The 16,508-nt window shown below is 38.6% G+C and overlaps 1 protein-coding gene across 1 annotated transcript in view; it reads left to right on the top strand.

Annotated features, from left to right (window-relative positions):
- The window catches only part of pbl (epithelial cell transforming 2 pebble), a 501,682-nt gene that overhangs the window by 185,707 nt on the left and 299,467 nt on the right, over positions 1-16,508 (top strand). Inside the window, exons 9-10 of the mRNA XM_068379544.1 lie at positions 5,689-5,815; positions 7,690-7,878. Coding sequence (XP_068235645.1) covers positions 5,689-5,815; positions 7,690-7,878 — 316 coding nt within the window. The remainder of the gene's footprint in view (positions 1-5,688; positions 5,816-7,689; positions 7,879-16,508) is intronic.

Here is a 16,508-nt window from a genome sequence, read left to right on the forward strand (position 1 = left end):
GCCGCAAACTTCATGAAGTCCATAAAGTTAGGGCGTTCCGAATGTTTGAGGAAGCGAACACAGTGCGCGTTTGTACTATTTGGGTCAACGTCGGGTTGGGAATCTGGCGAGGGCGGAGACTCAGCTCCAGTAAAAGAGGAAACCAATTGCTCTTGGGCCAATTGGGGGCCACCAGGGCTACTTGACCTTTGAAGGTTCGAAGTTTGTCCAGCACCTTCATCAATAGGTTCACCGATGGGAAAAGATAAATCCTTTCCCAGGTGTTCCAGTTCTGAGACATGGCATCTGTGGCGTAAGCCCGAGGGTCCAGGTTGGGGGCCACATAACATTTTAGTTTGTGGTTGGACTCTATCGCGAAGAGATCTACCTGGAGGTCCGGTACCTGGGAGAGGATCCACTGAAACGATTTTCGATCTAGTGACCATTCTGACTCCAACGGGGTCGTCCTTGAGAGTGCGTCTGCCACAACGTTCCGAACTCCAGCCAGATGGACAGCTGATAGGTGCCATTGGGTTGAGGCTGCTAGGGAAAAGATTGCTACCATCACATGGTTGATGGTGCCTGACTTGGAGCCCCCTCGGTTTAGGCAACGGACTATAACTTCGTTGTCGAGAACTAGTCTCAGGTGTTGCTTCTTGGCCGGGGAAAGACGTTTTAAAGTTAGTAAGACCGCCATGGCTTCTAGGACGTTTATGTGGAACTGTTGGAACATTGTGGACCAAAGGCCCTGAACCTTCCCAACCTGATAGGAAGGCATCCGTGTGGATGACTATCTTTGGAGGAGGGTACCGTAGCGGAACCGATTTCGACAGGCTCTTGGTTGTTGTCCATGGGAGAAGCCTCTTCCGAAGAATGGGAGGAAGACGGGTCGTCTTGTCTCGAAATTTGTTGTTTCGCTTTCAGAAGGAGGTCTGTCACTGAAGCGAACTGTAGGGATCCTAGGATCTTTTCTTGATTCCTTCTGGATGTTATCTTTTCCCCGAGAAAGCGTTTGGTATTCTTTACAATCTCTATTCTCTTGGACCTGGGAAGACATAGGGTGTGAGAGTGTAGGTCCCACTGAAACTGGCCGGTGTTAGGCGGGACTTTCTGAAATTTATTTGGAATCCCAGAGACTGAAGATACTGGATCACTTTGTCGCTTTGAGACAATCCTCGACGTTGTCTGACCAGATTAGCCAATCGTCTAGATATGCGACGACTTAGACCCCTTGTGTTCGAAGTTCTTGAATGACTGATTCCGCCAGTTTCGTGAAAATTCTGGGCGCGATGTTGAGCCCGAAAGGCATCACTTTAAACGTGTAAGCCTTGTTGCCTAGTCTGAATCCTAGGAATGGGCGGAAATGTCTCGCTATTAGAACGTGATAGTAAGCATCGGTAAGATCGATGGAGGTGGTGACGGCCCCACGGGGAAGTAAGGTCCGTACCTGCGAGACGGTAAGCATGTGAAACTTGTCGCATTGAATGAGCAAGTTTAGCCGGGAAAGATCGAGGATGCCTCTCCGGCTGTCTTGAGTCTTTTTTCGGGATGCTGCATAAGCGACATTGAAACTTCAGATGTTTTGTTTCTTTGATCGCGTTCTTGTGCAATAGATCCTGGGTAAACAGAGTCAGATCCGGTGTCGTGAGTTGATGGAATTTGTTCGGTGGAGGAGGCTCTTCTATCCATCTCCACCCCAGGCCCTTGGAAATTATGCTGAAGGCCCAAGGACTGAACCTCTAGCGACTCCTGAACGCATAAAGTCTCCCTCCTACCTGAAGATTCTCAGTAGTTGGAGGATTTTCCGCCACGGCCTCCGCGTGATCCCTTTCCACGGGAGAAATATCTCCCCTTGCCTCTGTTCTGAAAGGAACCCCTTGAACCAAGGCCCGTGCCTCGCTGGTATCCTTGAGAGGAACCCCGGGACTCATAGGTAGGGTTGTAAGCTGGTGAGGTGAACGAACTCGAAGCCACCTGGCTTTTAGGGACGAGAACATATTCCTCTTGGGGCTGAGGCTTGGAGGTGGAGGGTTGGATAGTCTGAGCAATCGGGAGTGGCTGGACTACCTGGAGAGGTTGGCGGAACTGGGCAGAGCTATAAGGACGTAGCCTTTTCCTGCCCCGGGATTGAACGTTCGACTGTTCGAACATCCGTTTGGGAGTGAGACCCCAACGGACCTTGAGGCTCTGGTTCACCCTGGCAGCTTCGCTCAACACCGAGTTGACCATGTCCTCCGGGAACAGGTCCGGATCCCAAGTGGAGGCTTTAATGAGCTTATTCGGCTCATGGCGGATAGTAGCTTCTGATAAAACATGCCTACGGCAACGTCTTCTGGCTACCAAGAAGTCATAGCAATCCGATATCAAGGATTGTAAGGTGGCCTTTGTCATGACCTTAAAGGCGTGTTCCTCATCAAAGTTGAGGGAAAACATCGCCATCGTTGAGACGTTTAGGCTCCTGCTAAACCTAGACCGGGACTCGAACTCGAGTCGAATTAAGGTTTCGGGAAGTCTTGGAAATCGTTCGCTAAATTGCGTCGACGCACAATCAGCGGATAATTTACCAGAGGTAAATGTTGACTGAATGTTAAGCCAACATTCGTTATCTGATGAGAGCAGAAGAGATGTAGGGTCTGTCTCCCGAAGCTGGGGCAAAGGTTTGTCTTCGGCCACTGCCTGAAGAGCTAAGTCCACCATCTTGGTGACGCAAGGAGTAGGGGTTTGCTCGTCCACAAGAAACATAGTGTATGTGTTCTTGTGGGGAGTCAGCATGGTGATCGTGCAACCCCACTCGTTCAGGGTTCTAACCCAAACAGACTGAGCCTGATCTTTTGGGAAGATAACGGTCTCCTTAGGGACCTTATCTAGCCAGACAAGACCTTCTTCTGTCAGCCGGGCGAAGCCGGGGAAGGGGAATTGAAGGCCGGGAGGGAAGAATTCAAAGTCTTCAATGGGCCGGGTTCCGAAGCCTTCAATGGTCAACATCCCGTCAGTGAAAGGGCAGTGGAGCGCCATTTTCCACGGGTTATTTTTAGTGAATGGCGGGAGTTTTGAGGAACTGCTGTTGTTGAGGCAGTCCTCCTTCTAAGGTGTCCAGTCTCCTGGTAACGGCAGATAGCATTGAGCTAATCTGCTCTGAGACAACCCTAGATATCATATTAGTGAGAGCCACCGGGTCAAAGTTGGCCGGGGTAACTGCGGAAGTTGGCTGCAGTCCCGGGTCCTGAGAAGTAGAGGAGGTGCTAGATAAGCCACTTGGGGCTCCGGGGAGGGAAGCCTTCTTTGGCTTGGTTGTTTTGGGTAGTGTGGGATTCTTGCGAGTCCTAACTAAGGGTCTCTTCTGAGACTTAACCTTGGGAGGAACCGGGTGTGATCTTGGGGTAGATTCACGGTTCGCATCAAAACCTCGAAAGGAAGAAGAATTAGATGCCGAAGAAAAAGAAGGGCTAAGAAGAGGGATCTTAGCGCCGGACCCACCTGCCTCACCTACCTCCTTACCTGTCTCCGGTTCGTCCAAAATCATGGGTTCCAAGTCCAAATTCAGAGCCGCAACATTGTCCTCAATGGGGTCGGGGTCGTCAGCGAGGTCAGTATCCTGATCAAGAGCAAGGCCAAGGGTTGCTGTAATGTCGGTAATAATAGGGGCTGCCACTTCTTTAGGCACTGCTGCAGAAGATTTCGCGTTGGGATAGATCAGGTTGCAGTAGTCTTCAGAGAGGACGTAAGGCTTCTTGGCCCCAACGTTACAGGCGAAGCCGCCTACCCAAACTTTCAAGGTGGCTCTTGCTGTGGTCTTAGCTGCTTGAGAACTCTGAAAGAACGGGGATATGGTTAGCAAACCCGGGAGACGGAGCTGAGAAATGATAACCAAAGGTTCATTATATAAAGCAAGAGGAATGCAAGTAGAAAAAACGACCTATTGAGGACTCACTGATTCCGAAGAGAGGGTGGTGACAAGGTCGTAACAGACAAGGCAGTTGTCGGGGTGCCAAACTATCAGGTCATCCATTTGGATCCCGCAGTCGGCGTGAGATCTACAGACCTCATGTCCGCAGGGCTGTTGAAGGACGGCCGCGCAGGCTGTCATCCGACATCGGACCACCTGTAAAAAGGAATAGTCTATGGACACCTACTTAATATCTCTAGAAGGGACCCCGGAGGATCCGGACCTTGAAATTAAAGCAAAATGCATAGTCTTAGACTAAACATGCAGAGAACCTTAGACTATTCCAAGAGGAACCCGGAAGAGCCGGGGATGAGAAAAAGGATGTATAAATAAGGGATTGAATAGTAAAAAATAACAGTCCCGGGGACCGGGAACAGAAATACTTGAAGTAAACTTAGAGTAAACTTAAAGTTACATCCTTAAAATACATATAATAAAGAACTCTGATTATTATGGTCTTATACATTAACGTCCGTGAGAGTATAGGGTTCCCGTAGGGAGAGTAGGAATCATAAACTGTGTCAGTGTCATCAGATCCGGCAGTATTGTAAGCCCGGAGGTCCCAATGTCCGATGACGGGAGGGTACGGTGGGAGAATGCTGGAGGAGCCAAGGGATCCACCAACGAGACTACTGGACGTACCGGGACCTTACTACTGAAGCGGGTAGATACCGAACAGTAACACAAATAAAGAGCTACGTGAGAGTCCCACTCAAACCAAAACGTAAAACTATGTGGAGCGTAAATAAGACCGATAGTCTTTTATAACATCAAAGTGAAATGCTCCTAGAATAAAACAGCAAAACATTTCCCCGCGGGAACGCTACCCACTAACATGCACGAAGGCAGGCATGCCAACATAACTGAAAGCCTTAACTGATACGTAACACTGATACCATAGCTATAATAATAATGATACGCTAAAGTTGTAAGCATATAATCGGTGTAAAGGTAAAAATCTCCCAAAAAGTTCGAACGAATAATAGTGATGAAAGAAATAACGAACGAACCAGCGAGAAAGGGCAGGAGCCGTGGAACCACGAACGGTTAGAATAAATCACTCTGAATTAATAAAACAAAGGCTACACTGCCCATTCACGCTTAAAACTCATGGATAAAGTACTTAACTTCGATGGAGTAACTTGGGATTCCGCCATCGATGCGTAGAAGGGAGAAAAAAAACCAAAAAACACCGAGGTAAACACAACAAAGATCTAAGCGTATGCGGGTGCTATTAAGGAGTGATGGGCAAGCGTGGGTAGAGTTAGTAGTACTAGTCTGCGCGGCAGGGGATGTTGAACCGCACCTCCCTATTGAGGGATTTTGAAGAGGAAATGTCTAAATGGTGCGAGACCTCTGATCATATTACGCCCCAGCTTATATCGACACCAGTAGGTGAGCGAGCTAGTTCAACCTAGCATTCCTATGCATTTTTTCTCTGGTAATATTATAGCAGTTATTTTCCTTAGAAATGGTGCTTTAGGAGCATTTCACTGGCTGGCACAGGTTGAGCCCAGAAAGTTATTTTGTGTATAATAAGTTATAAGTGTTATGAGCGTGAGTATAGAAAAAAAAGGAAAACTTTTTAAAAACAATGAAAAAAAATATATACCTTAGATCTCTGTATCTACTATGTCATTTTTCAGCTATTGCTAGTTGGCATATAAGGGAACACCCTCGATAGCCGAGGGATTACTGTATTGCTAAATGTTTCAATTTTCTCTCCTTAAACATTATCAATGATTTTTTTTTTATTTTCACAGTATTGATACCACTCCTTTAAGTCCCCCTCCAGTAGATTTAAGACAACTTTCGGCACGGCAACGAGTCTTCCACGAGTTGGTGAAAACAGAGTGCAACTACGTGTCCATTCTGGATTCTATAGAAAAAGTTAGTATTTTAAGCACATTTGTACAAAAAACTTTATTATTGCACATTGAATAAATATTTATAGATGAGAAGTAAACTTGCCAAGTATGAGTTGAATTTTTGATAACAGAAAAATCATTTTTTTTTATTTATGCATTTGAAGTAATTTGAATATTCGCAGATTCACACTGTCTAGCCTGCTAAAAGCATGTATTAGGAATTGAAGTTTGATGGAATATGACTTTTAATTATATTGTCATTTTTATTTATACTACTATTAATACTAGAACTAGTACTACTACAAGCAAAGCTACAACCTTAGTCGGAGAAGCATAATGCAACAAGTGTTGGGGCCCCAGTAGAGAAAGCAGCCCAGTAGGCAAAAATAAACTCAAGTAAAAAATAACAAATAAAGATGAAAGAATCTGCAAATTGGTAACAATATGAACATGACAAGGGAAAACAGTAATAAATTATTGTAAATGAAGATAGAGAGAACCAGGCAGCCTATGCTCTTCCACTAAGCTTGCTCAGCAGACTATTCATAGAAAAATGTGTTATGAAACTAACCAAAGACAGTGGAAAGCCATAATGTAAGAGCTACAGCATTGTTCAAGACTCCCAATATGGAGGTAGTACCATCTATGCTCCTTAACCCTTTCTCTACAATGACATACATTTTACATCAAAACATGCCAGGTGTTTAATGTACTAGAAATGTTATTCACAAATGTAAATCATATGGAAGTTAAAATCATTTGTACATCCTACTAAAGAGTACAACTCATGGTTGGATATCACACCATAGGGACATTATACTAAAAATGGCTCCTCCCCTTCATTTCAATTTTTTCTTCAGCCAACCAATGAAAAGACAGAGTATAGCTCTTATTCCTGGTTGTGTTAAAGTTATTTTAGTATTTTTATGTTGCCATTCATGCCACACACTTTAGCCAATGGCGACATTTCCTATGTGAGTCGTGTCTACCTCCCGCCACCCTTGCAATGTTGCTAGGCTCACTTCTCACCTCATCACCAACCGAGACACTTGCAATTCTACTTTTTCTAGTGATTATGTAAGGGGTATTTTAGTTTATTTCTGTGTTGGCATACATGATTAAATCCCACAGGAAGCAATCTCTAAAGTGAGATGTAGCTGTGTTGTTACCCCCTCCCACCCACCCACAACACCACCCAAGACGCCAGCCACGCAAATTTTGGTCGAATTCCCTTACAAAATAATTGAAATCTCTTAAGTAATCTGTATACTCTAAATGATTATCTGAAAATGTCTCGATCCATATAAAAATTCTCCTTAATTTGTTATAGATTTCCAAATTCCACCTTTATTCATTTGCACTTCACAAATCTTTTGAATTTCTCCAATACTGTTTTCGTAACACTGATTAAATTTTTAACCCTGATAGCTGTAGACACAGTGACAGATGACATGATATATTTTTTTTTCTTGTTCCCTACCTTATTTTCTGAACTATCATCTCTACAAAATAGTATAAATTTCATGCCTTACATGTATATACAGTATATTTATTATTCATATTGTCCATTGTGTTTTAGATTAGAAGAGCTTACTGTAATTATTTCCATTTATTGACATTCTATGTAGTATTTAACTTATAAATCTATGCATTTCCTATTTTCAAGCCCCTGAAATACTAAGAACTGGAGTTTCCAGTAAATGTTCATAGTTCACTGAGAGCCTGTCTCGCATTGTGGTGCAAAACACACACACACTCTCTCTCTCTCTCTCTCTCTCTCTCTCTCTCTCTCTCTCTCTCTCTCTCTCTCTCTCTCTCTCTCTCTCATATGGTTGATTGATTCTACTTCAGGTTATTAAAGAACTACTGGTGATTAATTGATTGATTCTACTTCAGGTTATTAAAGAACCACTGGAAAACATGAATCAGCCTGGAGGCCACATGCTTGATGCTCAAGAATTAAGGTATATATTTGGCAACTTACCCCCTATTCATGAAGTTCACAGAAGGATGCGCAATGACTTTTTACATCTTGCTCACAATTGGACAGATGATGCCAGCATAGGAGAAATTATATTGAAATATGTAAGTTTAATTTTTTTTTTTTTTTGAGTATTGGATTTTAGATGAAATATTTACAGGTAGTCATCGACTTATGACAGAGACACGGACCGAGAGACATGTCGTAAGTCAATTTCGATATATATATATCAAACACAAAAAGTGAAGTTTCCGTAGATTTATTATGATGCGTCTTGATTCGGCAATCATTTCGATCATATTTTATCAACATTTTCTTACTGTTTATCATCATTTCATTTTCTTGTTTCATAAGATATATGCTCAATGCATTTTTATATTCTATTTTTCAATTTCGGAAGCATTTTACCAATCAAAAATTACTTAATATTTTGGTTACCTTTGGTTATGATCAGCTGATCTGAAGGTCCCGCTACCATATCTAAAGATGGCGTATTTTTCATATAATTTCTTAATTTTCGAACTATCTTCATGATGAATATTACATCAACATCAATAGGTTACAGGAAATCACAGTCTCATACAGTTCGTTTTAACCCTAATTATTAGTTATCGTGCAAAAACGTTCTCGCTCTTTCTGTGTGTGTATATGTGTGTGCTCGCGTGCATACAGGTAGTCCATTTTGAATGCTTCATACAGTATTTGATTTTTAGTTCATTATTAAGCCTTCATATTTCATTAGACATTATTGTTTAATTTTAGTTTATTAAAGCATGTTTATATTCTATTATTCAATTTCTTGACCATTTCGATAATCAACAAATCATTTTTTATTTACTTTCGGTTGGCATCAGCTGATCGCAAGGTCACCCTGCTGTATTGCGATTATGCGCACATCAGTACAAGTAACACGAAGTTATATTATTTTCTTGACTTTTGAAATCTCTTAATAATTAATATTACATAAGCACTAAAATGTTATGGGGTAGAACAGTTATTCAGTATGGTTATAGACCTTATTATTAGTTATTATTGGAATACGCTCTCTCTCTCTCTCTCTCTCTCTCTCTCTCTCTCTCTCTCTCTCTCTCTCTCTCTCTCTCTCTCTCTCTCTCTCTAATTCACTGTTAAATATTCATCGAAAGGAAATTACTTTATTTGCAACTTGCTTTTTACCAGAAATATGACACCATCAGACTTTTTCTTGAATTCATGATAAGTTGTACTATTCTCATAACTACTGATACAGACCATTAAAACACTTGATATCATTACTTGGTGTTTTGATGATTGGAATACTCTAATAAGATTACTCTGTAACACACCGAAAGTAAATCATTTGGTTTGCCAGCGCACTTCCGCCAGAAATATGACGTCACAAGACACGTGACGTAAACTCTGCAAAGAATCACTTGCAAAATATATAAATCCCTTTTTTCCCTGCAAGAAATGAAAGAAAATACTAACTTACCAAGCAAACTTATTTCATTCTCATAATGTAAAAGAAAATATATTTCTAAAAAAAAATACTTGTCGTATTAGTTTACTTTGTTTAGATAAATATCAGTCTATTAACAGAGATTAAATAAAGCTAGTGCAGTCAATTTTAAGCTAAATAGTACTCATAACAACTGAAACAGACCCACAAAATACTTTGTGTATTGTTACTTGATTTTTCGACAATAGGAATAATAGTAATCGTGACCCTATTGGAAGGAGATCACTGTATTTCCTGGTCACTTTCCATAGGTAATATGACGTCACACCAGATATACAATGTGAATGTACTTTTTACTGAAAGTGGATATGTATATTATCAATAAAAGAAATTCCAAGTTTACCGATTAAAAGCAGTTTATTTTTTATACAAGAAAATAGATGATTTCCAAGGAAATATTTGTCCTATTAGCATAATATTTCTGATAGACTTGTGACGTCATCACCCTGAAAAAATTGTCTGAAAGTCGAACAGTCATAAGTTGCGTATGTCATAAGTCGACGGCCACCCGTATTTTAGTGGATCATCACTGGTGAATAAAGTGATGTGCAAATATGATGGCATACCCTGTATTTTGTAGACTGTTGAATTAACTAAGGTAATTATTTTGAAACTTTGGCTGTTTTTATTATTTAGTTTAGATTTCCATGGATTGCATTTCTATACTTTGATTTCTACGGTTTTCAATGCTATATTTTTATATATAAGTTGATTAGTGATGTGGTAGGATTTTAAACATTTCAGAGTCCAGCTATACTTCTTGATTATCATAAGAGATTATTGGAACTAAAATTAAACCATGTGTTATCATCTCATACCTTCAATATTTTTTAGAGTTTAGGTGATTTTGTGTCTGTTTGATAAGGTTAAAAGGGTTTTTCTGGGATTTTGGCATAAAGATGGTAATCTTGTAAGCAGTGCAGTATTTCTCGTTACATAATTAATTGCCTTTAATTCCAAGTCCCCCTTAGAGTGATCTGAAAATTCCAAAATAGTCAGTGCCTGAATAAAATAAACAAACCTTTCCTGAATACTAGATATGCTCAGACCCATGAGAGAACAAGAACAGATAGAAAAGGGTAAAAGGAAATTTTATCATTGCCTCCCTAGACTTTTCAACACGCCTTGAATAAAAATAGGAAAGAAAAGCATCCTAGAGTTCACTCCCCTAAACTTATGGAAGTTTAAGATCCAGATGCAGTAGTACCTCAACCCAGGGTATGAAATATTGGATAAATGATCACCTACCAGTATAATATATGTAATTATGCCATTGCAAATAAAATCCCAGGGTAAGTGGTTGATCATCAATGACCTTTTTAAGGCTATGAAAAAATCCTTTGTATTTTTTACTATTAGAAATGTAAAGAATTTAAGCGTATTCAGTTTTATTAAATGACTGGAAAAAATCCTCTTTTAGGAGTTGGGTCTGGTTTTATGGTCTATTTGCATATTTTCTCAAGAATATTTCAAACATCATACTGTGGAATGTATATGACCTTGATGTAATATTTCTTGCTTGTGTAGGATGATCAGCAACACCTCTTAGACACGGAAACTCCGTACGTTTGTCGTCTAGTTTTCAGAACATAATTGTCCACATTTAAATGATGTGAAGTTTATTAAAAATAGACTACACTAAGTTTAATATATGTAGTTAAAAAGGAAATTTGAGAGACTGTAAAAAAGAGAAAGAGAAAACACTTATTAGAAAATTATACATTGGAAATAATGCACCTTAAATTATTAAAAACTAATCAATATAATGATGATGTATTGAAGCACAAGTATCATTGAAAATCATATTCTTCACAAATGTTTTATGGTTTTAAACTTTGACAGCCCTTGGTGTATAGACAGTCCTCAACCAACGAACATAATGGGGACCAAGAAACCGTTCATAGCCTGAATCATTTCTTAATCGTTATTGTACAAGTACCCCTTGAGTCAAATTTGGCCTAGGGTATGCATAACCTAACTCAAATGCCTAGGATTTTCAAAAGTCAACAAATAGTTCCCTTTTATATAATATCGGGACTGACTCATGTTGAACTTTAAAGTGAAGTTATTTTAGATTTATTATGTTGTGACATGATACTGTAATCTTCTTGGTCATATTTTATCAATATTTTTTACTATACATTAATATTTTATTTTCTTGTTTCTTATGATATGATATGCTCTATTAACCCTCTTACCCCCGGGGTACTTGAAAATTTCCATGCCTTAAGCCCCAGGCGTTTTCAGTTTTGAAGGGCTTTTCGACTTATTTTTTCAAATCACGCCCACAGCCTCAATTTCCATCTTAGAGAAGTCAGATTGGTCACATTTTTTTTGGAAAATGAATGAAGCCAATATGGTTATCAAAAGTATAAAGAAAAGAATATAAATAGCTGCTATTGTTAGATGAAGTTAAGCGATGACGAAATTTTTTATCTCCTTTCGTATACATTCCGATAAAGCACAGAGAGGTCTCATTACAGAAACTTTAAAACCATACCATCCTATAGAAAATTTATTCAGCTATAAAATGGTATTTAATAGTTTGTAGCTAGAAGAAAGAGAAAAGGAAAAAAAAAATAGTATACCCCAACAATTGTTAACCTAAATTTCCTTAGCGCAAGTAACGAAAATCGGAGATTGCAAAAGTTTCTTTTTATCGATCTTACGTACCCTATGTTTAGAGTAATTTTGTTTTTTGTTTTTTATTTTGAATTAAATTCATTGAACTTTCTTATGACATGTGTGAAAATAAGGATAAAGCCATGTAAATAGTGGCTATCGTTAGGTGAAGTTAGGCGATGACGAAATTTTTTATCTTTTATCGTATACATTCCGATACAGCAAAGTGAATTCTCATCAAGGAGACTTCAAAATCATACCATTTTATAGACAATTTATTCCGCTATAAAATGGTATATAAGAGTTAGTAGTTAGAAGAGAGGAAACATGAAAAAAAGTAGTAAACGAGCAAAAACTGAAAACCTAAATCTCGTTACTTGCGGTGAAGAAATTTGGGTTTACAGTTTTTGCACATTTTACTATTTTTTTTTCCTTTTTCATTTCTTCTAACTACAAACTATTAGATACCATTTTATAGCTGAATAAATTGTCCATAAGATGGTATAATTTTCAAGTTTCTGTGATGAGAATTCTCTGCTTTATTGGAATGTATACGATAAAAGAAAAAAAAAGTTTGTCATCGCCTAACTTCATCTAACGATGGCCACTATTTACATTGCTTTATCCTTATTTTCACACATGTCATACGAAAGTTCAATGAATTTTCTTCAAAAAAAAAAAAATGATAAAATTCCTCTAGGGATAGGTTAGTTATGACCGATAGAAAGAAACTTTTGCAATCTCCGATTTTCGTTACATGCGGAAAAGAAATATAAGATTGCAGTTTTTGCATGTCTGGTATTTTTTTCCTGTTTCCTTTCTTCTAACTACAAACTATTATATATAATTTTATAGCTGAATAAATTGTTTATAAAGATTTTATATATATATATATATATATATATATATATATATATATATATATATATATGTATATGTATATGTATATATGTATATGTATACAGTGGAATCTCTACACACGAACGTATCTACATCCGAATTTTCCAGAATCCGAAGTAAAATTCGAGCAAATTTTTGACTCTTCACCCGAATTTTATTTCGACACACGAAGTAAACATTACGCCATTGAGCGTCGAGTGCTCAGTTCTCTATTCTTGTGTGTATCGTGTGGTTGTCCTCTGTTTGGTCTGTTATTAACAGTGCTTATTTTCTTCCTTTTCTCACATTTCCTTTTTGATTTTACCTATAATCATGGTGCCTAAGAAGCTAAGTTTCAGTATAGGAAGAAGGCAATTCTTTCATTAGAATTGAAGCAAGAAATTATAGAAAAACATGAGAGCAGTGTGCATGTGAGTGATACTGTATGATACTGTATAGCTAAACAATATGGCCGGAATAGGCCTATGATCTCGAGGATCATCAAGCTGAAGGCAGCCATTAAAGCAAATAACCAACGAAGGGGATCACCATTATTACAAGACATCTTAGCAATACCCTGGAAGAGATAGAACGCCTTTTGTTGATAGGGATAAAGGACAAAGAGGTTGTTGGCAACGATCATTTGTGAGAAGGGCCAGCATGATGAACAGAAAGAAAGAAAAAAGTGAAGCAAAGAAAACCATGATAGCATTAACAAGCTCTTTTAAATAAGACTTCTCTCTTTTTTCTGTTTCTCTCTAAACATAGCATTAACATGTTCTTTAAATAAAATCTCTCTCTCTCTCTCTCTCTCTCTCTCTCTCTCTCTCTCTCTCTCTCTCGCTGTTATAGTGTTAGATACGTCTAGTATTTTTTTTCCGAGAGAGAGAGAGAGAGAGAGAGAGAAAAGATTAAACAAAAATGTGTTTAGAGTACATATGATTTTTAACAGCGTCAACGAGTTGAAAAACAATTAAATGTAACTAAGAAAGTAATAACAGCTAATCTGAATTCCTTTATTAACTAAAACAAATGTTGATACAAACACACTCGTGTGCGTATGCACAAACACACACAGGTGCAGAAATTGCTACGCAGTAAGAGAGACGGTCGGGGAGGAGGTAGAGATGGTGACTGCGATAACATACCGTAACTCGTCACTGAAAGTGATGAAAATAAAAAATCAAAAGAAAAAAAATGTAAAAAATATGAAATATAAAAATAAAAAGAAAATAAATAAGCTAAGTTAGATTAAAATTTCCGTAGTGTAAGTTACGGTATGTTATCGCAATCACCATCTCTACCTCCTCGCTGATCGTGTCTCCTCGTGCGTGTGTGTGTGTTTGCGCATACGCACACGAGTGTGTGTATCAATATTTGTTTTAGTTAATAAACGAATTCAGATTCGTTGATATTGTTTTTTTAGTTACATTTAACTGTCTTTCAACTCGTTAACGCTGTTAAAAAATCATATGTACACAACACATTTTTGTTTAATGTCTCATTTTTGTTTAATCTCTCTCTCTCTCTCTCTCTCTCTCTCTCTCTCTCTCTCTCTCTCTCTCTCTCTCTCTCTCTCTCTCTCTCTGAAAAAAATAATAAACGTCTCTAACACTAACAATGAAGAAGAACAAGAGAGAGAGAGAGAGAGAGAGAGTATTTATTTAAAGAACATGTTAACACCATGTTTACCTTCTCGCCGATCGTCCGTCTCCTCCTGGCGTAGCAAATCCGACACCTGCGTTGGCCTGTCTCTAAGGTAAAGTGGCAATAAAACACATTTTTTATTTATTATTTCTTTATAATTATCTTTTTTACATGCTTCTTTCATATTATGCAGTTATGTTATTGTTATGTGTAGCCATTTATTAAGCATTTATTATGGGTTTTTAGGCTGAGGAACGAATTAAATGAATTACCATGTATTCTTATGGGAAAATTCGTTTCTACATCCGAACATTTTCTACATCCGAAGTTGGTTGTGGAACGAATTAAATTCGTATGTAGAGGTACCACTGTATGTATATATATATATATATATATATGTATATGTATATATATGTGTATGTATATATATGTATATGTATATATATATATATATATATATATATATATATATATATATATATATACGTATACATATATATGTATAAAATGTAGAAAATGTTCGGATGTCGAAACAAATTTTCCCATAAGAATACATTGAAATAGGATTAATCGTGGTTGAGCCCAAAAACCTATGATAACTTCTTAATAAACTACGTACTACACATAATTTTCCCATGAGAATAATGCACACTGAATTAGATAATAGACATGTAAAAAAGAAGAATTATCAAAAAATGATAAATAAGAAACGGGTTTTTAGCGTCACTTTACCTTAGAAACTCCAGCGCAGGTGTTGTTGGTCTTGCTACGCAGAGAGGAGACGGACGGGCAGCGAGGAGGTAGAGAGGTTAACTACGATAAACGTACACTACCATAACTTATTCTAACTTACACTAAGTGAACTTTAACATAACTTAGCTTATTTTTTTTTTATTTTTATATTTTACATTTGTTTTACATTTTCTTTTTTTCTTTGTGATGATTAATTTTAATCACTTTCACTCTCTACACTTAAATTGATTGAATTTCTTTCGCTTCACTCTTTGCCGTTTTCTTTTTTTCACTTTCTTTCGCTTCACTCTTTGCCGTTTTCTTTGAATCACTTACATCCTCTTCATCACGAGTTCGCTTCGTAGTTTTTTTTAAAGATATTATCGATAGATAGTTGCTTGGTACGGCTTTTCAGAATGTTTCGAGAGTGAGTTAGGTAAACATCATCGAACTGCGCAACTACACGACAAACCTGCAATTTTTTTGGGGTGGTATTTGTCGATGAAGTCTACCACGTCTTGATATTTTCCTAACACCTCTTTTATATGCGCCGAACCTAACACATGTTCTACCTCCTCGATCCCTTCCTCGTCATTACTCATGTGCTCAGACATAGCATGGAGTTCCTTGAGCTCCTCTGTGGTAAGTTCGTTGTGATGTTCGGCGACGAGTTTCGTAACGTCATCTGCGTCGACATCCAGACCCATGGACTTGCCAAGGGAGACGATTTCCTCTACGTCTTCCGCTGCACCCACCACGGGATCAGGTTCGGGGTCAAAACCTTTGAAATCTCGGGGAGAAATTGCATCAGGCCACAGCTTCTTCCAGGCAGAATTGAGGGTCCGTCGAGTTAATCCCACCCAAGCCTGATCTATGATCTTCAAGCAGTGCACGATGTTGAAGTGGCTCCTCCAAAATTCACGCAAAGTTAAGTTGGTGCTTTGCGTGACATTAAAGCACTGCTTAAATAAGTGCTTGGTGTACAGCTTCTTGAAATTAGAGATGACTTGCTGGTCCATGGGCTGGAGGATAGAGGTGGTATTCGGTGGAAGATACAGCACCTTTATGAACTTAAATTCATTGAAGATATCATCTTCAAGTCCCGGGGGGTGAGCGGGTGCATTGTCAAGGCATAGCAGGCACTTTTAAAGGCAATTTCTGTTCATGAAGATACTTCTTCACAGAAGGGCCAAAAACTTGGTTAACCCATTGCACAAAGAACTGCCTAGTGACCCAGGCCTTCGAGTTGGATCGCCAGAAAACATGAAGCTGGTCCTTAAAGTCCCCGCTAGCATTGGCACATAGGGCAAGAGTCAACTGATCCTTCATTGGCTTATGCCCAGGCAATTTCTTCTC

The sequence above is a fragment of the Palaemon carinicauda genome, chromosome 9, assembly GCF_036898095.1.
Source record: "Palaemon carinicauda isolate YSFRI2023 chromosome 9, ASM3689809v2, whole genome shotgun sequence".
In the NCBI taxonomy this organism is placed as follows: Eukaryota; Metazoa; Arthropoda; class Malacostraca; order Decapoda; family Palaemonidae; genus Palaemon; species Palaemon carinicauda.